The following is a 24,189-nucleotide window of genomic DNA, read 5'->3' as shown; positions in this document are numbered from 1 at the left end:
TGCAGTGCAAGTATTTTACCCTATGCAGCCGCTCACTGCAGACCCATAGGTGTAATTTTTTTATAATATTTGCAGCGTACAACATGCTAAGTCAGGAGATAGTCAGAAATCAGAAGGTCATCTAAGATGTGCTCCATGCTCCATTCATAGTGCCTTCAGTTTGATCTATCCTGGACAAAGATTTGCGGAAACACCAGACTACACATTAATCTACTGGAAATAATGATTTCAGAAGAATGCAGAATAAATCAAGGTTAACATTTATTTGTCAGGTAAAATCATGCCAATTACAGAAGTAAATTATTAAAAGCCAATTCAAAAATACATGACATAATTTACTCAAAGATGACTCTAAAAGTAAGTAATGTTTTCCTGACAAAGACACACAGTAATGTGTCAGGACCTTCCAACGGGAAAATACTGAAACATTACTGTGGGGGAATGATCCTGGTAAAAGATTCCCAAAGATTGCTCTGTCCCCTCACCTTAAATACCAGACCAGAACAACAGGGGTTATACAAATGTTGTTTAGAGTTGGTTGGGCCAATCCATGTACCCCAGGGGGGTAGCACCTGGTTTCAGGAGATATCGTAAAGAGATATCAGCCAGAGAGGAGATACAGGATTCTCCTAAGTTCTCAATCTTTCTCATTAAACCAATGACTGCAATGAAATGAAGACCATTTTACCAATCGCACTGCGACCATTAAAATGATACCAAACATGAAAAGGAAAAACAACACATTCACAAGATACACCATATGCGATATATAGACATTCTTAATTTAACTTTCAGTGACTTGAGGAGGGAGAAGAGGAGGGAGAGGGGGGATGAGTTGAAGTCAAACAAAGGGACAAGGAGATAAGTTTGGGCAGGACAAGGTTCTGTGCTCTGTCTTTGCTATCTGCTGTCCAGGGTGCATTTTATGGCTTTATTGCAGGGTGCGTTTTGTTTTAGCAGGAAAATCAGTCCTTACATATGTAACGTTATGTATGTACTGTATTTGTATATGCGTGCGTGTATGAAAAAGTATCCTAAATGGAAACCGTGCAACCCAGTGTCACAAAAAAGACTTGTAGGCTATATAGGCCTATGCATTATAATCAGATTTTCCACTTTAAAGTGTTAGTTTCTTTTGTTCGGGATTTTTTTTAAAGATTTTTTCGAAATAAAAATCTGTACATTTATTCACGTTTCTATTATTTTTGTCTATTTAAATTCTATTTACAAACTCACCACACACACACATAATGGCCAATGTTTTATCTATGTAAGTCAGTATTTCGTTGTGTATTAGATTACTTGATACTTGATTTAACATCTTGTTTCATATAATCTCTATTGTTTATTTATAGACGTGACTGTGTAATCTGAAAACAATTCACTCTGACATATTTCTTCGGCACAGAAAAATTCCACGATCGGCTATTTATACACTTCTGAGAGACTATCAAACAGACATTTGTATTCTTAACTATAATGTGGTGTTTAAAGGGTTAAAACTTACTTTTAGAAATAGTTATGCTTAAATAAATTTCATCTTATTTCACATATCTGTTATTTTATATGCTTTTTAATTTGTCAATGCTATTTCTTAATTTCATTCACCCCGTTTTTATTCTCCCCAAAGACATTATGGACGCTGCTTCGCCATCTGAAAACAAATCCATGACAGATTTCTTCATGTTCATAATTTCACCAATCGGTGGACTTTATTATTAAATCCACCAATAATAAAAACATCCCTGCAAAAAACATTCACTTCCTTGTCACGCCAAGCAGCTTACAGTCATAAAACACACACACACAAAAACCCCCGAACCACACATGCGTCAAATTTCACATACCATAGGGGCATCATAAAACACCCATATAAGGAATTCCTGCTATAAACATATGCCAAAACCATACATTTTTGACATAAGCTACTTCATATGAACTACTTGTATGCTATTATACAGTACATTTTTGTAGTTAGAATATGATTTTATGATTTTTTATAACCATAAACATTTTTGATAATCTATTCAGTTTCAGAAGTCTCTGCTACTGTTACCATTAAGTATCAGAAGATCACAGAGACACTGACACTGAGGAACTGCTCCAGTATCACAGAAAACACAAATGCTTCTTATACACAGTGAGAAAATGAAATTCAGTGTGAAAAATTGCATAGTACAGAAATGATAACACAGAGCTTTATAGATTATATTAATAAATCATATAATGAATCATGAATGCAGGTGTGTGCAGTGTGTCTCATCTGGGTGTCAGTGGTCCTCTTCCTCTCAGCTTTGTGATTGGACACATGGAACTGGACCGCAGTTACTCATACAGGTGAGACATACTGTATTCTACAATCCAGTGCTTCATTATACGTATTGGGAAATATGTATACGTAACCTTTATAAAGATTCAATATGATATTAATTCATTGGTAATACCTTAAGTATCATTGTGTCGACTGAAGAAAACTCAGGAAGTAAATGAACCGCTCAGTTCTCTCTCTTTTTCTACTTTTCAGGATGCATGTAAAGATCTACTCTCTGAGATTATCTACAGAGTAAGTGTCATACTATTATGAACCCAACTTCACAGAACAGTTTGTTCCTATTTCAAATAGATGTGACTTTACAAGAGTCTGAGGATTTTGTTTCATTTTTGAGGAACTATTTGCTTTTAAAATTCTTTTAAAACAAAAGTTGCTTTCTTCTATAATATAAGCAATAAATGATTTGTCACAATCATTATGCGTATTTACAAGTATATTTAATTACCGCATATTATTATTATTATCATTTATAAAATGTATGTTTTTATAATTTTTTTTATAAAATTTACTTTTATTTCTGTTGTTTATTAACGAATGCTTTGGGTCATATATTAAGTGGATATGGATTTTCTTTTTCTTCCTGTATGGCCTTTCTTTACTGAGTGCAACATTTTGTGTCCTGCAGAAGCCAGAGATTCTCTCTCTGGAGCCCAACAAGGTTTCTGTGCATGGCAGAAACAATGTTTTACTAAGAGGAAGGAACTTGGAATCTGTCACAAAAATCCATATTCAAGGGGATCTGGACTGTATTTCTAAAGAGTGAGACTCTGTGTGTTTGTGTTTAGTCGTATTTATGAATGTGTGTAGAATGAGATAAATGATATTGTATATCTGTGCATGAATGTTTCCCCTCAGATCTCCAGTGTTTGATTGCTCCAGTGACACTCTAAGGTTCCACATTCCTCCCAGTGGAACTAAAGGAACAGTGAAAGTGTGTGTTGTTACTCCTGACGACCGTTGTCATGGTAACAGTATCATCACTTACAGTTCCCAGCCCAGCTGCACAGGAATACAGCCCACAGTCTCCTGGAGGAGGTAAGAGCTTTCAGACCACTGGCAGAACAGCTTCCATATCCCATCAGTGCCTTGAGATGACATCGGCACATTATAATTACTTAATCTAATGTCATACAGCCCATTTTAGACACAGAATTGGCAAGAATGCTGTTAATGTGGGAAAATAATATTTTCAGTGTAATGATCTGCAGAGTTACTCTTGATGAAAAAATAAATAAAATTAAAGCTGCAAGCAGCGATGAAAAGGGCCCTCGCACCCCTGCCACCGCCACCCGGCGCCTTTAGGAAATGCCTTAAGATTACACTCACCAAATTTGAAGAGGATCAGATCAAAACTGTAGGAGGAGTACGTTAAAGTACAACATCAGGAAATTACGAAAAATGTCCAAAATCTTGGAGGAAGTTCAAAATAGATCACTTCCTGTTGTGTTTAGGGCTATGCTCCAAGAGACTTTTCTGTAGGTATTGGGTCAATACATGCATGTACCAAATTTCATACCTGTACGTGAAACCAGGAGCCGGGGCAAAATGTGGGGGCAATAATTTACCGAATTTGCCCCCCCCAATTCTGAAAACCATATCACACGTAAATTTTCACCACTTCTGAGGCGTGTGCAAAGTTTCATGATTTTTCGAGCATGTTTTGTATTTGCCACACTTCCTGCTACCAGCAGATGGCGCTATTGCTATAACCAAATATGAGCATGGTCATGTGTTCAGGACAGGACTCTTATCAAACATGTGAAGTTTGGGACAGATTGGAAATTGTATGGCTGAGCTACTGCAGGCTGTCTGTGGTTGCCTAGCAACATCGGAACTGCATTCAACATTAATATTGAACTTATCTGATCATGTATATCACCAGAAGGCCGAAATTGGGTGAACGTTTGTCAGGCCGCCGAGGGCACACCCTTCGACGAAAACTCTAGATCTTCGCAATTTAACGTCACAAAGGCCTTAAGATTACACTCACCAAATTTGAAGAGGATCAAATCAAATCTGTAGGAGGAGTTCGTTAAAGTACAACATCAGGAAATTCCGAAAAATGCCCAAAATCTAGGAGGAAGTTCAAAATAGCTCACTTCCTGTTGTGTTTAGGGCTATGCTCCAAGAGACTTTTCTGTAGGTATTGGGTCATTACATGTATGTACCAAATTTCATACCTGTACATGAAACCAGGAGCCGGGGCAAAATGTGGGGGCAATAATTTACCGAATTTGCCCCCCCCAATTCTGAAAACCATATCACACGTAAATTTTCACCACTTCTGAAGCGTGTGCAAAGTTTCATGAGTTTTCGAGCATGTTTAGGCCCTCTAAAAAGCGATTCACTTTGGAGAAGAAGAAGAAGAAGAATTAAAGCTGCAAGCAGCGATGAAAAGGGCCCTCGCACCCCTGCCACCGCCACCCGGCACCTTTAGGAAAGGCCTTAAGATTACACTCACCAAATTTGAAGAGGATCAGATCAAAACTGTAGGAGTTTGTTAAAGTACAACATCAGGAAATGGCAAAAACTGCCCAAAATCTGACAGGAAGTTCAAAATAACTGACTTCCTGTTGTGTTTAGGGCTATGCTCCAAGAGACTTTTTTGTAGGTATTGGGTCTTTACATGTGTGTACCAAATTTCATACCTGTACGTGAAACGTCGAGCCGGGGCAAAATGTAGGGGCAATAAGTAAGCCATTTTGCCCCACCCAATTTTTAAAACCACATCACACGTAAATTGTCACCACTTCTGAAGCGTGTGCAAAGTTTCATGATTTTTCGAGCACGTTTTGTATTTGCCACACTTCCTGCTACCAGCAGGTGGTGCTATTGCTATAATCATAATGAGCATTGGCATGTGTTCAGGACAGGACTCTTATCAAACATGTGAAGTTTGTGGCAGATTGAAAATTGTATGCCTGAGTTACTGCAGGCTGTCTGTGGTTGCCTAGCAACATCAGAACTGCAAGCAACATTAATATTGAACTTATCTGATCATGCATATATCACCAAAAGGCCGAAATTGGGTGAACTAGTGCAAAAAATGCCCGTGCAAAATCAGTTTTTGTGTGTGTTTTTAGTAATTGTTGGTTTGGTGTGTGCTCATTGTTACAATTACACAGCAAAAGTTCAGTGACATTTTTATTTGTGCATGGTAAAAAGCACACAGTGAACTCCGAGAAAACGCTATGCTTGAGCAAACAGTTTGTGAATAGGCAACTACAAATGATGCCCGTGAAAGAGACTGTGAACGCATTGAATAGGATATGTTTAGTTGGTGAATAGCATAGGCTACTATTACACAGTAGCGACAACGTTAAGCGCACCAGAATGAAATATAATATTCAGAAGTAAACACTAACAGCATAGCTGACTTACAGATTCAGTTTACATCCACAAATGAATAAGCACCTCGATTCAGGGAGCAGTGCAAAGTGCCCGTGCAAAATCAGTTTTTGTGAGCTGATCGCCGTCAAAAAAGTTCAGGAGATATTTCTTGCGATGGCAATATGATCAAAAATAACTTTATATTGATTCAATGGATTAATAGCATTTAAAAAAAAAAAAAAAAAGTCATGAATTTATTGCATTTTTGTGAAAAAATAATCCGTTTTTATAATAAATCTTAAAAAATTCAAATCCAGATTTTGATTTTCAATGTTGTTATAACCTAAAGATGCTATGTGAAAGTTTGAAACAGAAAATAGTGGTTTTCACACATTTAGTGGTTATCTCACATTCGAGAGATATGCGAATAACACACAGACAGACAGACGGACGTTTCTGTAATTTATAGATAGATGGATTTATCACGTTCGGGAACCAAACTATAATATTCAGAAGTAAACAGTGTAGCTGACTGAGTGTTTATGTCAGAATGTTTATTTTTAAACCACAGCCTTCTTGGGGCTTCTTTGACCGATACAACTCTCTAATGTCAGAATGTTTATTTTTAAACCACAACCTTCTAAAAATGATATATTTAACGATATCTTTTGCATTTCTCATCCAAACAATGTCAAACTTGGCACTGCACTTACTCGTGCCCGTGGCAAGACACCTGTCGAGTTTGAAATCAATCGGACTAACGGTTCGAGAGATATGCGAGGAACAGACACACACACACACAGACAGACAGACAGACAGACGTTCCTGTAATTTATAGATAGATGTTTGTCAGGCCGCCGAGGGCACACCCTTCGACGAAAACTCTAGATCTTCGCAATTTAACGTCACAAAGGCCTTAAGATTACACTCACCAAATTTGAAGAGTATCAGATCAAATCTGTAGGAGGAGTTCGTTAAAGTACAACATCAGGAAATTACGAAAAATGCCCAAAATCCAGGAGGAAGTTCAAAATAGCTCACTTCCTGTTGTGTTTAGGGCTATGCTCCAAGAGACTTTTCTGTAGGTATTGGGTCATTACATGTATGTACCAAATTTCATACCTGTACGTGAAACCAGGAGCCGGGGCAAAATGTGGGGGCAATAATTTACCGAATTTGCCCCCCCCAATTCTGAAAACCATATCACACGTAAATTTTCACCACTTCTGAAGCGTGTGCAAAGTTTCATGAGTTTTCGAGCATGTTTAGGCCCTCTAAAAAGCGATTCACTTTGGAGAAGAATAATAATAATAAACGGAGCAAAAACAATAGGGTCCTCTCACCATCGGTGCTCGGGCCCTAATAATTAAAGCTGCAAGCAGCGATGAAAAGGGCCCTCGCACCCCTGCCACCGCCACCCGGCGCCTTTAGGAAATGCCTTAAGATTACACTCACCAAATTTGAAGAGGATCAGATCAAAACTGTAGGAGGAGTTTGTTAAAGTACAACATCAGGAAATGGCAAAAACTGCCCAAAATCTGAGAGGAAGTTCAAAATAGCTAACTTCCTGTTGTGTTTAGGGCTACGCGCCAAGAGACTTTTTTGTAGGTATTGGGTCTTTACATGTATGTACCAAATTTCATACCTGTACGTGAAACCAGGAGCCGGGGCAAAATGTAGGGGCAATAATTAAGCCATTTTGCCCCACCCAATTTTGAAAATCACATCACACGTAAATTTTCATCACTTCTGAAGCATGTGCAAAGTTTCATGATTTTTCGAGCACGTTTTGTATTTGCCACACTTCCTGCTACCAGCAGGTGGCGCTATTGCTATAACCATAATGAGCATGGTCATGTGTTCAGGACAGGACTCTTATCAAACATGTGAAGTTTGGGGCAGATTGAAAAATGTATGGCTGAGTTACTGCAGGCTGTCTGTGGTTGCCTAGCAACATCGGAACTGCAAGCAACATTATTATTGAACTTATCTGATCATGCATATATCACCAAAAGGCCGAAATTGGGTGAACGTTTGTCAGGCCGCCGAGGGCACACCCTTCGACGAAAACTCAAGATCTTCGCAATTTAATGTCGCAAAGGCCTTCAGATTACACTGACCAAATTTGAAGAGGATCAGATCAAAACTGTAGGAGGAGTTCGTTAAAGTACAACATCAGGAAATTACGAAAAATGCCCAAAATCTAGGAGGAAGTTCAAAATAGCTCACTTCCTGTTGTGTTTAGGGCTATGCTCCAAGAGACTTTTTTGTAGGTATTGGGTCATTACATGTATGTACCAAATTTCATACCTGTAAGTGAAACCAGGAGCCGGGGCAAAATGTGGGGGCAATAATTTACCGAATTTGCCCCACCCAATTTTGAAAACCATATCACACGTAAATTTTCACCACTTCTGAAGCGTGTGCAAAGTTTCATGAGTTTTCGAGCATGTTTAGGCCCTCTAAAAAGCGATTCACTTTGGAGAAGAATAATAATAATAAACGGAGCAAAAACAATAGGGTCCTCTCACCATCGGTGCTCGGGCCCTAATTAAAGCTGCAAGCAGCGATGAAAGGGCCCTCGCACCCCTGCCACCGCCACCCGGCGCCTTTAGGAAATGCCTTAAGATTACACTCACCAAATTTGAAGAGGATCAGATCAAAACTGTAGGAGGAGTTTGTTAAAGTACAACATCAGGAAATGGCAAAAACTGCCCAAAATCTGAGAGGAAGTTCAAAATAGCTGACTTCCTGTTGTGTTTAGGGCTACGCGCCAAGAGACTTTTTTGTAGGTATTGGGTCTTTACATGTATGTACCAAATTTCATACCTGTACGTGAAACCAGGAGACGGGGCAAAATATAGGGGCAATAAGTAAGCCATTTTGCCCCACCCAATTTTGAAAACCACATCACACGTAAATTTTCACCACATCTGAAGCATGTGCAAAGTTTCATGATTTTTCGAGCACGTTTTGTATTTGCCACACTTCCTGCTACCAGCAGGTGGCGCTATTGCTATAACCATAATGAGCATGGTCATGTGTTCAGGACAGGACTCTTATCAAACATGTGAAGTTTGGGGCAGATTGAAACATGTATGGCTGAGTTACTGCAGGCTGTCTGTGGTTGCCTAGCAACATCGGAACTGCAAGCAATATTATTATTGAACTTATCTGATCATGCATATATCACCAAAAGGCCGAAATTGGGTGAACGTTTGTCAGGCCGCCGAGGGCACACTCTTCGACGAAAACTCAAGATCTTCGCAATTTAACGTCGCAAAGGCCTTCAGATTACACTCACCAAATTTGAAGAGGATCAGATCAAAACTGTAGGAGGAGTTCGTTAAAGTACAACATCAGGAAATTACGAAAAATGCCCAAAATCTAGGAGGAAGTTCAAAATAGCTCACTTCCTGTTGTGTTTAGGGCTATGCTCCAAGAGACTTTTTTGTAGGTATTGGGTCATTACATGTATGTACCAAATTTCATACCTGTAAGTGAAACCAGGAGCCGGGGCAAAATGTGGGGGCAATAATTTTCCGAATTTGCCCCACCCAATTTTGAAAACCATATCACACGTAAATTTTCACCACTTCTGAAGCGTGTGCAAAGTTTCATGAGTTTTCGAGCATGTTTAGGCCCTCTAAAAAGCGATTCACTTTGGAGAAGAATAATAATAATAATTAAAGCTGCAAGCAGCGATGAAAAGGGCCCTCGCACCCCTGCCACCGCCACCCGGCACCTTTAGGAAAGGCCTTAAGATTACACTCACCAAATTTGAAGAGGATCAGATCAAAACTGTAGGAGGAGTTTGTTAAAGTACAACATCAGGAAATGGCAAAAACTGCCCAAAATCTGACAGGAAGTTCAAAATAACTGACTTCCTGTTGTGTTTAGGGCTATGCTCCAAGAGACTTTTTTGTAGGTATTGGGTCTTTACATGTGTGTACCAAATTTCATACCTGTACGTGAAACGTCGAGCCGGGGCAAAATGTAGGGGCAATAAGTAAGCCATTTTGCCCCACCCAATTTTTAAAACCACATCACACGTAAATTGTCACCACTTCTGAAGCGTGTGCAAAGTTTCATGATTTTTCGAGCACGTTTTGTATTTGCCACACTTCCTGCTACCAGCAGGTGGTGCTATTGCTATAATCATAATGAGCATTGGCATGTGTTCAGGACAGGACTCTTATCAAACATGTGAAGTTTGTGGCAGATTGAAAATTGTATGCCTGAGTTACTGCAGGCTGTCTGTGGTTGCCTAGCAACATCAGAACTGCAAGCAACATTAATATTGAACTTATCTGATCATGCATATATCACCAAAAGGCCGAAATTGGGTGAACTAGTGCAAAAAATGCCCGTGCAAAATCAGTTTTTGTGTGTGTTTTTAGTAATTGTTGGTTTGGTGTGTGCTCATTGTTACAATTACACAGCAAAAGTTCAGTGACATTTTTATTTGTGCATGGTAAAAAGCACACAGTGAACTCCGAGAAAACGCTATGCTTGAGCAAACAGTTTGTGAATAGGCAACTACAAATGATGCCCGTGAAAGAGACTGTGAACGCATTGAATAGGATATGTTTAGTTGGTGAATAGCATAGGCTACTATTACACAGTAGCGACAACGTTAAGCGCACCAGAATGAAATATAATATTCAGAAGTAAACACTAACAGCATAGCTGACTTACAGATTCAGTTTACATCCACAAATGAATAAGCACCTCGATTCAGGGAGCAGTGCAAAGTGCCCGTGCAAAATCAGTTTTTGTGAGCTGATCGCCGTCAAAAAAGTTCAGGAGATATTTCTTGCGATGGCAATATGATCAAAAATAACTTTATATTGATTCAATGGATTAATAGCATTTAAAAAAAAAAAAAAAAAAGTCATGAATTTATTGCATTTTTGTGAAAAAATAATCCGTTTTTATAATAAATCTTAAAAAATTCAAATCCAGATTTTGATTTTCAATGTTGTTATAACCTAAAGATGCTATGTGAAAGTTTGAAACAGAAAATAGTGGTTTTCACACATTTAGTGGTTATCTCACATTCGAGAGATATGCGAATAACACACAGACAGACAGACGGACGTTTCTGTAATTTATAGATAGATGGATTTATCACGTTCGGGAACCAAACTATAATATTCAGAAGTAAACAGTGTAGCTGACTGAGTGTTTATGTCAGAATGTTTATTTTTAAACCACAGCCTTCTTGGGGCTTCTTTGACCGATACAACTCTCTAATGTCAGAATGTTTATTTTTAAACCACAACCTTCTAAAAATGATATATTTAACGATATCTTTTGCATTTCTCATCCAAACAATGTCAAACTTGGCACTGCACTTACTCGTGCCCGTGGCAAGACACCTGTCGAGTTTGAAATCAATCGGACTAACGGTTCGAGAGATATGCGAGGAACAGACACACACACACACAGACAGACAGACAGACAGACGTTCCTGTAATTTATAGATAGATGTTTGTCAGGCCGCCGAGGGCACACCCTTCGACGAAAACTCTAGATCTTCGCAATTTAACGTCACAAAGGCCTTAAGATTACACTCACCAAATTTGAAGAGTATCAGATCAAATCTGTAGGAGGAGTTCGTTAAAGTACAACATCAGGAAATTACGAAAAATGCCCAAAATCCAGGAGGAAGTTCAAAATAGCTCACTTCCTGTTGTGTTTAGGGCTATGCTCCAAGAGACTTTTCTGTAGGTATTGGGTCATTACATGTATGTACCAAATTTCATACCTGTACGTGAAACCAGGAGCCGGGGCAAAATGTGGGGGCAATAATTTACCGAATTTGCCCCCCACAATTCTGAAAACCATATCACACGTAAATTTTCACCACTTCTGAAGCGTGTGCAAAGTTTCATGAGTTTTCGAGCATGTTTAGGCCCTCTAAAAAGCGATTCACTTTGGAGAAGAAGAATAATAATAAACGGAGCAAAAACAATAGGGTCCTCTCACCATCGGTGCTCGGGCCCTAATTAAAGCTGCAAGCAGCGATGAAAAGGGCCCTCGCACCCCTGCCACCGCCACCCGGCGCCTTTAGGAAATGCCTTAAGATTACACTCACCAAATTTGAAGAGGATCAGATCAAAACTGTAGGAGGAGTACGTTAAAGTACAACATCAGGAAATTACGAAAAATGTCCAAAATCTTGGAGGAAGTTCAAAATAGATCACTTCCTGTTGTGTTTAGGGCTATGCTCCAAGAGACTTTTCTGTAGGTATTGGGTCAATACATGCATGTACCAAATTTCATACCTGTACGTGAAACCAGGAGCCGGGGCAAAATGTGGGGGCAATAATTTACCGAATTTGCCCCCCCCCAATTCTGAAAACCATATCACACGTAAATTTTCACCACTTCTGAGGCGTGTGCAAAGTTTCATGATTTTTCGAGCATGTTTTGTATTTGCCACACTTCCTGCTACCAGCAGATGGCGCTATTGCTATAACCAAATATGAGCATGGTCATGTGTTCAGGACAGGACTCTTATCAAACATGTGAAGTTTGGGACAGATTGGAAATTGTATGGCTGAGCTACTGCAGGCTGTCTGTGGTTGCCTAGCAACATCGGAACTGCATTCAACATTAATATTGAACTTATCTGATCATGTATATCACCAGAAGGCCGAAATTGGGTGAACGTTTGTCAGGCCGCCGAGGGCACACCCTTCGACGAAAACTCTAGATCTTCGCAATTTAACGTCACAAAGGCCTTAAGATTACACTCACCAAATTTGAAGAGTATCAGATCAAATCTGTAGGAGGAGTTCGTTAAAGTACAACATCAGGAAATTACGAAAAATGCCCAAAATCCAGGAGGAAGTTCAAAATAGCTCACTTCCTGTTGTGTTTAGGGCTATGCTCCAAGAGACTTTTCTGTAGGTATTGGGTCATTACATGTATGTACCAAATTTCATACCTGTACGTGAAACCAGGAGCCGGGGCAAAATGTGGGGGCAATAATTTACCGAATTTGCCCCCCACAATTCTGAAAACCATATCACACGTAAATTTTCACCACTTCTGAAGCGTGTGCAAAGTTTCATGAGTTTTCGAGCATGTTTAGGCCCTCTAAAAAGCGATTCACTTTGGAGAAGAAGAATAATAATAAACGGAGCAAAAACAATAGGGTCCTCTCACCATCGGTGCTCGGGCCCTAATTAAAGCTGCAAGCAGCGATGAAAAGGGCCCTCGCACCCCTGCCACCGCCACCCGGCGCCTTTAGGAAATGCCTTAAGATTACACTCACCAAATTTGAAGAGGATCAGATCAAAACTGTAGGAGGAGTACGTTAAAGTACAACATCAGGAAATTACGAAAAATGTCCAAAATCTTGGAGGAAGTTCAAAATAGATCACTTCCTGTTGTGTTTAGGGCTATGCTCCAAGAGACTTTTCTGTAGGTATTGGGTCAATACATGCATGTACCAAATTTCATACCTGTACGTGAAACCAGGAGCCGGGGCAAAATGTGGGGGCAATAATTTACCGAATTTGCCCCCCCCCAATTCTGAAAACCATATCACACGTAAATTTTCACCACTTCTGAGGCGTGTGCAAAGTTTCATGATTTTTCGAGCATGTTTTGTATTTGCCACACTTCCTGCTACCAGCAGATGGCGCTATTGCTATAACCAAATATGAGCATGGTCATGTGTTCAGGACAGGACTCTTATCAAACATGTGAAGTTTGGGACAGATTGGAAATTGTATGGCTGAGCTACTGCAGGCTGTCTGTGGTTGCCTAGCAACATCGGAACTGCATTCAACATTAATATTGAACTTATCTGATCATGTATATCACCAGAAGGCCGAAATTGGGTGAACGTTTGTCAGGCCGCCGAGGGCACACCCTTCGACGAAAACTCTAGATCTTCGCAATTTAACGTCACAAAGGCCTTAAGATTACACTCACCAAATTTGAAGAGGATCAAATCAAATCTGTAGGAGGAGTTCGTTAAAGTACAACATCAGGAAATTCCGAAAAATGCCCAAAATCTAGGAGGAAGTTCAAAATAGCTCACTTCCTGTTGTGTTTAGGGCTATGCTCCAAGAGACTTTTCTGTAGGTATTGGGTCATTACATGTATGTACCAAATTTCATACCTGTACATGAAACCAGGAGCCGGGGCAAAATGTGGGGGCAATAATTTACCGAATTTGCCCCCCCCAATTCTGAAAACCATATCACACGTAAATTTTCACCACTTCTGAAGCGTGTGCAAAGTTTCATGAGTTTTCGAGCATGTTTAGGCCCTCTAAAAAGCGATTCACTTTGGAGAAGAAGAAGAAGAATAATAATTAAAGCTGCAAGCAGCGATGAAAAGGGCCCTCGCACCCCTGCCACCGCCACCCGGCACCTTTAGGAAAGGCCTTAAGATTACACTCACCAAATTTGAAGAGGATCAGATCAAAACTGTAGGAGGAGTTTGTTAAAGTACAACATCAGGAAATGGCAAAAACTGCCCAAAATCTGACAGGAAGTTCAAAATAACTGACTTCCTGTTGTGTTTAGGGCTATGCTCCAAGAGACTTTTTTGTAGGTATTGGGTCTTTACATGTGTGTACCAAATTTCATACCTGTACGTGAAACGTCGAGCCGGGGCAAAATGTAGGGGCAATAAGTAAGCCATTTTGCCCCACCCAATTTTTAAAACCACATCACACGTAAATTGTCACCACTTCTGAAGCGTGTGCAAAGTTTCATGATTTTTCGAGCACGTTTTGTATTTGCCACACTTCCTGCTACCAGCAGGTGGTGCTATTGCTATAATCATAATGAGCATTGGCATGTGTTCAGGACAGGAGTCTTATCAAACATGTGAAGTTTGTGGCAGATTGAAAATTGTATGCCTGAGTTACTGCAGGCTGTCTGTGGTTGCCTAGCAACATCAGAACTGCAAGCAACATTAATATTGAACTTATCTGATCATGCATATATCACCAAAAGGCCGAAATTGGGTGAACTAGTGCAAAAAATGCCCGTGCAAAATCAGTTTTTGTGTGTGTTTTTAGTAATTGTTGGTTTGGTGTGTGCTCATTGTTACAATTACACAGCAAAAGTTCAGTGACATTTTTATTTGTGCATGGTAAAAAGCACACAGTGAACTCCGAGAAAACGCTATGCTTGAGCAAACAGTTTGTGAATAGGCAACTACAAATGATGCCCGTGAAAGAGACTGTGAACGCATTGAATAGGATATGTTTAGTTGGTGAATAGCATAGGCTATTATTACACAGTAGCGACAACGTTAAGCGCACCAGAATGAAATATAATATTCAGAAGTAAACACTAACAGCATAGCTGACATACAGATTCAGTTTACATCCACAAATGAATAAGCACCTCGATTCAGGGAGCAGTGCAAAGTGCCCGTGCAAAATCAGTTTTTGTGAGCTGATCGCCGTCAAAAAAGTTCAGGAGATATTTCTTGCGATGGCAATATGATCAAAAATAACTTTATATTGATTCAATGGATTAATAGCATTTGGAAAAAAAAAAAAAAAGTCATGAATTTATTGCATTTTTGGGAAAAAATAATCCGTTTTTATAATAAATCTTAAAAAATTCAAATCCAGATTTTGATTTTCAATGTTGTTATAACCTAAAGATTCTATGTGAAAGTTTGAAACAGAAAATAGTGGTTTTCACACATTTAGTGGTTATCTCACATTCGAGAGATATGCGAATAACACACAGACAGACAGACGGACGTTTCTGTAATTTATAGATAGATGGATTTATCACGTTCGGGAACCAAACTATAATATTCAGAAGTAAACAGTGTAGCTGACTGAGTGTTTATGTCAGAATGTTTATTTTTAAACCACAGCCTTCTTGGGGCTTCTTTGACCGATACAACTCTCTAATGTCAGAATGTTTATTTTTAAACCACAACCTTCTAAAAATGATATATTTAACGATATCTTTTGCATTTCTCATCCAAACAATGTCAAACTTGGCACTGCACTTACTCGTGCCCGTGGCGAGACACCTGTCGAGTTTGAAATCAATCGGACTAACGGTTCGAGAGATATGCGAGGAACAGACACACACACACACAGACAGACAGACAGACAGACGTTCCTGTAATTTATAGATAGATGTTTGTCAGGCCGCCGAGGGCACACCCTTCGACGAAAACTCTAGATCTTCGCAATTTAACGTCACAAAGGCCTTAAGATTACACTCACCAAATTTGAAGAGTATCGGATCAAATCTGTAGGAGGAGTTCGTTAAAGTACAACATCAGGAAATTACGAAAAATGCCCAAAATCCAGGAGGAAGTTCAAAATAGCTCACTTCCTGTTGTGTTTAGGGCTATGCTCCAAGAGACTTTTCTGTAGGTATTGGGTCATTACATGTATGTACCAAATTTCATACCTGTACGTGAAACCAGGAGCCGGGGCAAAATGTGGGGGCAATAATTTACCGAATTTGCCCCCCCCAATTCTGAAAACCATATCACACGTAAATTTTCACCACTTCTGAAGCGTGTGCAAAGTTTCATGAGTTTTCGAGCATGTTTAGGCCCTCTAAAAAGCGATTCACTTTGGAGAAGAAGAATAATAATAAACGGAGCAAAAACAATAGGGTCCTCTCACCATCGGTGCTCGGGCCCTAATAAACGGAGCAAAAACAATAGGGTCCTCTCACCATCGGTGCTCGGGCCCTAATAATAAACGGAGCAAAAACAATAGGGTCCTCTCACCATCGGTGCTCGGGCCCTAATTAAAGCTGCAAGCAGCGATGAAAGGGCCCTCGCACCCCTGCCACCGCCACCCGGCGCCTTTAGGAAATGCCTTAAGATTACACTCACCAAATTTGAAGAGAATCAGATCAAAACTGTAGGAGGAGTATGTTAAAGTACAACATCAGGAAATTACGAAAAATGTCCAAAATCTAGGAAGAAGTTCAAAATAGATCACTTCCTGTTGTGTTTAGGGCTATGCTCCAAGAGACTTTTCTGTAGGTATTGGGTCAATACATGCATGTACCAAATTTCATACCTGTACGTGAAACCAGGAGCCAGGGTAAAATGTGGGGGCAATAATTTACCGAATTTGCCCCCCCAATTCTGAAAACCATATCACACGTAAATTTTCACCACTTCTGAGGCGTGTGCAAAGTTTCATGATTTTTCGAGCATGTTTTGTATTTGCCACACTTCCTGCTACCAGCAGGTGGCGCTATTGCTATAATCTAATATGAGCTTGGTCATGTGTTCAGGACAGGACTCTTATCAAACATGTGAAGTTTGGGACAGATTGAAAAATGTATGGCTGAGTTACTGCAGGCTGTCTGTGGTTGCCTAGCAACATCGGAACTGCAAGCAACATTATTATTGAACTTATCTGATCATGCATATATCACCAAAAGGCCGAAATTGGGTGAACGTTTGTCAGGCCGCCGAGGGCACACCCTTCGACGAAAACTCAAGATCTTCGCAATTTAACGTCGCAAAGGCCTTCAGATTACACTCACCAAATTTGAAGAGGATCAGATCAAAACTGTAGGAGGAGTTCGTTAAAGTACAACATCAGGAAATTACGAAAAATGCCCAAAATCTAGGAGGAAGTTCAAAATAGCTCACTTCCTGTTGTGTTTAGGGCTATGCTCCAAGAGACTTTTTTGTAGGTATTGGGTCATTACATGTATGTACCAAATTTCATACCTGTAAGTGAAACCAGGAGCCGGGGCAAAATGTGGGGGCAATAATTTACCGAATTTACCCCACCCAATTTTGAAAACCATATCACACGTAAATTTTCACCACTTCTGAAGCGTGTGCAAAGTTTCATGAGTTTTCGAGCATGTTTAGGCCCTCTAAAAAGCGATTCACTTTGGAGAAGAATAATAATAATAATTAAAGCTGCAAGCAGCGATGAAAAGGGCCCTCGCACCCCTGCCACCGCCACCCGGCACCTTTAGGAAAGGCCTTAAGATTACACTCACCAAATTTGAAGAGGATCAGATCAAAACTGTAGGAGGAGTTTGTTAAAGTACAACATCAGGAAATGGCAAAAACTGCCCAAAATCTGACAGGAAGTTCAAAATAACTGACTTCCTGTTGTGTTTAGGGCTATGCTCCAAGATACTTTTTTGTAGGTATTGGGTCTTTACATGTGTGTACCAAATTTCATACCTGTACGTGAAACGTCGAGCCGGGGCAAAATGTAGGGGCAATAAGTAAGCCATTTTGCCCCACCCAATTTTTAAAACCACATCACACGTAAATTGTCACCACTTCTGAAGCGTGTGCAAAGTTTCATGATTTTTCGAGCACGTTTTGTATTTGCCACACTTCCTGCTACCAGCAGGTGGTGCTATTGCTATAATCATAATGAGCATTGGCATGTGTTCAGGACAGGACTCTTATCAAACATGTGAAGTTTGTGGCAGATTGAAAATTGTATGCCTGAGTTACTGCAGGCTGTCTGTGGTTGCCTAGCAACATCAGAACTGCAAGCAACATTAATATTGAACTTATCTGATCATGCATATATCACCAAAAGGCCGAAATTGGGTGAACTAGTGCAAAAAATGCCCGTGCAAAATCAGTTTTTGTGTGTGTTTTTAGTAATTGTTGGTTTGGTGTGTGCTCATTGTTACAATTACACAGCAAAAGTTCAGTGACATTTTTATTTGTGCATGGTAAAAAGCACACAGTGAACTCCGAGAAAACGCTATGCTTGAGCAAACAGTTTGTGAATAGGCAACTACAAATGATGCCCGTGAAAGAGACTGTGAACGCATTGAATAGGATATGTTTAGTTGGTGAATAGCATAGGCTACTATTACACAGTAGCGACAACGTTAAGCGCACCAGAATGAAATATAATATTCAGAAGTAAACACTAACAGCATAGCTGACTTACAGATTCAGTTTACATCCACAAATGAATAAGCACCTCGATTCAGGGAGCAGTGCAAAGTGCCCGTGCAAAATCAGTTTTTGTGAGCTGATCGCCGTCAAAAAAGTTCAGGAGATATTTCTTGCGATGGCAATATGATCAAAAATAACTTTATATTGATTCAATGGATTAATAGCATTTAAAAAAAAAAAAAAAAAGTCATGAATTTATTGCATTTTTGGGAAAAAATAATCCGTTTTTATAATAAATCTTAAAAAATTCAAATCCAGATTTTGATTTTCAATGTTGTTATAACCTAAAGATGCTATGTGAAAGTTTGAAACAGAAAATAGTGGTTTTCACACATTTAGTGGTTATCTCACATTCGAGAGATATGCGAATAACACACAGACAGACAGACGGACGTTTCTGTAATTTATAGATAGATGGATTTATCACGTTCGGGAACCAAACTATAATATTCAGAAGTAAACAGTGTAGCTGACTGAGTGTTTATGTCAGAATGTTTATTTTTAAACCACAGCCTTCTTGGGGCTTCTTTGACCGATACAACTCTCTAATGTCAGAATGTTTATTTTTAAACCACAACCTTCTAAAAATGATATATTTAACGATATCTTTTGCATTTCTCATCCAAACAATGTCAAACTTGGCACTGCACTTACTCGTGCCCGTGGCAAGACACCTGTCGAGTTTGAAATCAATCGGACTAACGGTTCGAGAGATATGCGAGGAACAGACACACACACACACAGACAGACAGACAGACAGACGTTCCTGTAATTTATAGATAGATGTTTGTCAGGCCGCCGAGGGCACACCCTTCGACGAAAACTCTAGATCTTCGCAATTTAACGTCACAAAGGCCTTAAGATTACACTCACCAAATTTGAAGAGTATCAGATCAAATCTGTAGGAGGAGTTCGTTAAAGTACAACATCAGGAAATTACGAAAAATGCCCAAAATCCAGGAGGAAGTTCAAAATAGCTCACTTCCTGTTGTGTTTAGGGCTATGCTCCAAGAGACTTTTCTGTAGGTATTGGGTCATTACATGTATGTACCAAATTTCATACCTGTACGTGAAACCAGGAGCCGGGGCAAAATGTGGGGGCAATAATTTACCGAATTTGCCCCCCCCAATTCTGAAAACCATATCACACGTAAATTTTCACCACTTCTGAAGCGTGTGCAAAGTTTCATGAGTTTTCGAGCATGTTTAGGCCCTCTAAAAAGCGATTCACTTTGGAGAAGAAGAATAATAATAAACGGAGCAAAAACAATAGGGTCCTCTCACCATCGGTGCTCGGGCCCTAATTAAAGCTGCAAGCAGCGATGGAAAGGGCCCTCGCACCCCTGCCACCGCCACCCGGCGCCTTTAGGAAATGCCTTAAGATTACACTCACCAAATTTGAAGAGGATCAGATCAAAACTGTAGGAGGAGTTTGTTAAAGTACAACATCAGGAAATGGCAAAAACTGCCCAAAATCTGAGAGGAAGTTCAAAATAGCTCACTTCCTGTTGTGTTTAGGGCTACGCTCCAAGAGACTTTTTTGTAGGAATTGGGTCTTTACATGTATGTACCAAATTTCATACCTGTACGTGAAACGTCGAGCCGGGGCAAAATGTAGGGGCAATAAGTAAGCCATTTTGCCCCCCCCAATTCTGAAAACCACATCACACGTAAATTTTCACCACTTCTGAAGCGTGTGCAAAGTTTCATGATTTTTCGAGCATGTTTTGTATTTGCCACACTTCCTGCTACCAGCAGGTGGCGCTATTGCTATAACCAAATATGAGCATGGTCATGTGTTCAGGACAGGACTCTTATCAAACATGTGAAGTTTGGGACAGATTGGAAATTGTATGGCTGAGTTACTGCAGGCTGTCTGTGGTTGCCTAGCAACATCGGAACTGCAAGCAACATTAATATTGAACTTATCTGATCATGCATATATCACCAGAAGGCCGAAATTGGGTGAACGTTTGTCAGGCCGCCGAGGGCACACCCTTCGACGAAAACTCTAGATCTTCGCAATTTAACGTCACAAAGGCCTTAAGATTACACTCACCAAATTTGAAGAGGATCAGATCAAATCTGTAGGAGGAGTTCGTTAAAGTACAACATCAGGAAATTACGAAAAATGCCCAAAATCCAGGAGGAAGTTCAAAATAGCTCACTTCCTGTTGTGTTTAGGGCTATGCTCCAAGAGACTTTTCTGTAGGTATTGGGTCATTACATGTATGTACCAAATTTCATACCTGTACGTGAAACCAGGAGCCGGGGCAAAATGTGGGGGCAATAATTTACCGAATTGCCCCCCCCCAATTCTGAAAACCATATCACACGTAAATTTTCACCACTTCTGAAGCGTGTGCAAAGTTTCATGAGTTTTCGAGCATGTTTAGGCCCTCTAAAAAGCGATTCACTTTGGAGAAGAATAATAATAATAAACGGAGCAAAAACAATAGGGTCCTCTCACCATCGGTGCTCGGGCCCTAATTAAAGCTGCAAGCAGCGATGAAAAGGGCCCTCGCACCCCTGCCACCGCCACCCGGCGCCTTTAGGAAATGCCTTAAGATTACACTCACCAAATTTGAAGAGGATCAGATCAAAACTGTAGGAGGAGTACGTTAAAGTACAACATCAGGAAATTACGAAAAATGTCCAAAATCTAGGAGGAAGTTCAAAATAGATCACTTCCTGTTGTGTTTAGGGCTATGCTCCAAGAGACTTTTCTGTAGGTATTGGGTCAATACATGCATGTACCAAATTTCATACCTGTACGTGAAACCAGGAGCCGGGGCAAAATGTGGGGGCAATAATTTACCGAATTTGCCCCCCCCCCCAATTCTGAAAACAATATCACACGTAAATTTTCACCACTTCTGAGGCGTGTGCAAAGTTTCATGATTTTTCGAGCAAGTTTTGTATTTGCCACACTTCCTGCTACCAGCAGGTGGCGCTATTGCTATAACCAAATATGAGCATGGTCATGTGTTCAGGACAGGACTCTTATCAAACATGTGAAGTTTGGGACAGATTGGAAATTGTATGGCTGAGTTACTGCAGGCTGTCTGTGGTTGCCTAGCAACATCGGAACTGCATTCAACATTAATATTGAACTTATCTGATCATGCATATATCACCAGAAGGCCGAAATTGGGTGAACGTTTGTCAGGCCGCCGAGGGCACACCCTTCGACGAAAACTCTAGATCTTCGCAATTTAACGTCACAAAGGCCTTAAGATTACACTCACCAAATTTGAAGAGGATCAGATCAAATCTGTAGGAGGAGTTCGTTAAAGTACAACATCAGGAAATTACGAAAAATGCCCAAAATCTAGGAGGAAGTTCAAAATAGCTCACTTCCTGTTGTGTTTAGGGCTATGCTCCAAGAGACTTTTCTGTAGGTATTGGGTCATTACATGTATGTACCAAATTTCATACCTGTACGTGAAACCAGGAGCCGGGGCAAAATGTGGGGGCAATAATTTACCGAATTTGCCCCCCCCAATTCTGAAAACCATATCACACGTAAATTTTCACCACTTCTGAAGCGTGTGCAAAGTTTCATGAGTTTTCGAGCATGTTTAGGCCCTCTAAAAAGCTATTCACTTTGGAGAAGAAGAAGAAGAATTAAAGCTGCAAGCAGCGATGAAAAGGGCCCTCGCACCCCTGCCACCGCCACCCGGCGCCTTTAGGAAATGCCTTAAGATTACACTCACCAAATTTGAAGAGAATCAGATCAAAACTGTAGGAGGAGTATGTTAAAGTACAACATCAGGAAATTACGAAAAATGTCCAAAATCTAGGAAGAAGTTCAAAATAGATCACTTCCTGTTGTGTTTAGGGCTATGCTCCAAGAGACTTTTCTGTAGGTATTGGGTCAATACATGCATGTACCAAATTTCATACCTGTACGTGAAACCAGGAGCCAGGGTAAAATGTGGGGGCAATAATTTACCGAATTTGCCCCCCCAATTCTGAAAACCATATCACACGTAAATTTTCACCACTTCTGAGGCGTGTGCAAAGTTTCATGATTTTTCGAGCATGTTTTGTATTTGCCACACTTCCTGCTACCAGCAGGTGGCGCTATTGCTATAACCTAATATGAGCTTGGTCATGTGTTCAGGACAGGACTCTTATCAAACATGTGAAGTTTGGGACAGATTGAAAAATGTATGGCTGAGTTACTGCAGGCTGTCTGTGGTTGCCTAGCAACATCGGAACTGCAAGCAACATTATTATTGAACTTATCTGATCATGCATATATCACCAAAAGGCCGAAATTGGGTGAACGTTTGTCAGGCCGCCGAGGGCACACCCTTCGACGAAAACTCAAGATCTTCGCAATTTAACGTCGCAAAGGCCTTCAGATTACACTCACCAAATTTGAAGAGGATCAGATCAAAACTGTAGGAGGAGTTCGTTAAAGTACAACATCAGGAAATTACGAAAAATGCCCAAAATCTAGGAGGAAGTTCAAAATAGCTCACTTCCTGTTGTGTTTAGGGCTATGCTCCAAGAGACTTTTTTGTAGGTATTGGGTCATTACATGTATGTACCAAATTTCATACCTGTAAGTGAAACCAGGAGCCGGGGCAAAATGTGGGGGCAATAATTTACCGAATTTACCCCACCCAATTTTGAAAACCATATCACACGTAAATTTTCACCACTTCTGAAGCGTGTGCAAAGTTTCATGAGTTTTCGAGCATGTTTAGGCCCTCTAAAAAGCGATTCACTTTGGAGAAGAATAATAATAATAATAATAAACGGAGCAAAAACAATAGGGTCCTCTCACCATCGGTGCTCGGGCCCTAATAATAATTAAAGCTGCAAGCAGCGATGAAAGGGCCCTCGCACCCGTGCCATCAACACTCGGTGGCTTTAGGAAGACAGAGCATGGTTGGGAAATGTACATTTAAGGAGGTATATATAGTAAGAGTATGTCAAAGTCAGTTACAAAATGTTTTGTATAATGGTGATAATAGCATGCTTCATGACTCAGCTAAGTGTTGCTAGCATGTTTAGTCTGTTTCTAGCATGCTTAGTACACAATAATTATGTGGTTAGTACTGCATTACGGTGTTAACCATGTCAGTTTCTGTTGCCAGTAGGTGGCGTTATGGCTATAACTGAATATGAGCATGGATGTGTGTTCAGGACAGAACTCTTATCAAACGTGTGAAGTTTGGTGCAAATTGGACATTGCCTTCTTGAGTAACAACAAAGTCATGTTTCATTGAATTAACATTCTTTAGCACTTAGCTAAGCATTGTTAGCATGTTTTAACATGTTTCTAGCATGTTTAGAACTCAATGGCATTTTTAACATGTTGCTAGAACGGCATAAAAGTGTTAAACATGTCACTTCCTGTTGCCAGTAGGTGGCGCTATTACTATAACTGAATTTGAGCATAGACATGTGTTCAGGCCATGATTCTTATCAAATGTGTGAAGTTTGGGGCAGATTGGACATTCCATGCCTGAATTACAGCAAATTCCTATTTAATTGCAATAATAGCATGCTTTAGCACTTAGCTAAGAGTTTGCTAGCATGTTTTAGCATGTTTCTAGTATGTTGTTAGCATGTTTAGCACTTGCTGGCAC

The 24,189-nt window shown here is 40.1% G+C and overlaps 1 protein-coding gene across 1 annotated transcript in view; it reads left to right on the top strand.

Moving 5' to 3' along the window:
• Positions 1–24,189, top strand: part of LOC307157146 (plexin-C1-like) — a 153,307-nt gene that overhangs the window by 23,519 nt on the left and 105,599 nt on the right. Inside the window, exons 7-11 of the mRNA XM_079868930.1 lie at positions 2,032–2,140; positions 2,244–2,337; positions 2,525–2,563; positions 2,958–3,091; positions 3,188–3,367. Of these exons, the coding sequence (XP_079725056.1) occupies positions 2,032–2,140; positions 2,244–2,337; positions 2,525–2,563; positions 2,958–3,091; positions 3,188–3,367 (556 nt within the window). The remainder of the gene's footprint in view (positions 1–2,031; positions 2,141–2,243; positions 2,338–2,524; positions 2,564–2,957; positions 3,092–3,187; positions 3,368–24,189) is intronic.

Source organism: Squalius cephalus (genome assembly GCF_949319135.1).
Source record: "Squalius cephalus genome assembly, chromosome: 4".
In the NCBI taxonomy this organism is placed as follows: Eukaryota; Metazoa; Chordata; class Actinopteri; order Cypriniformes; family Leuciscidae; genus Squalius; species Squalius cephalus.
The sequence above is the reverse complement of the archived record's forward strand: the minus strand, read 5'-3'. Positions and strand labels throughout refer to the sequence as shown.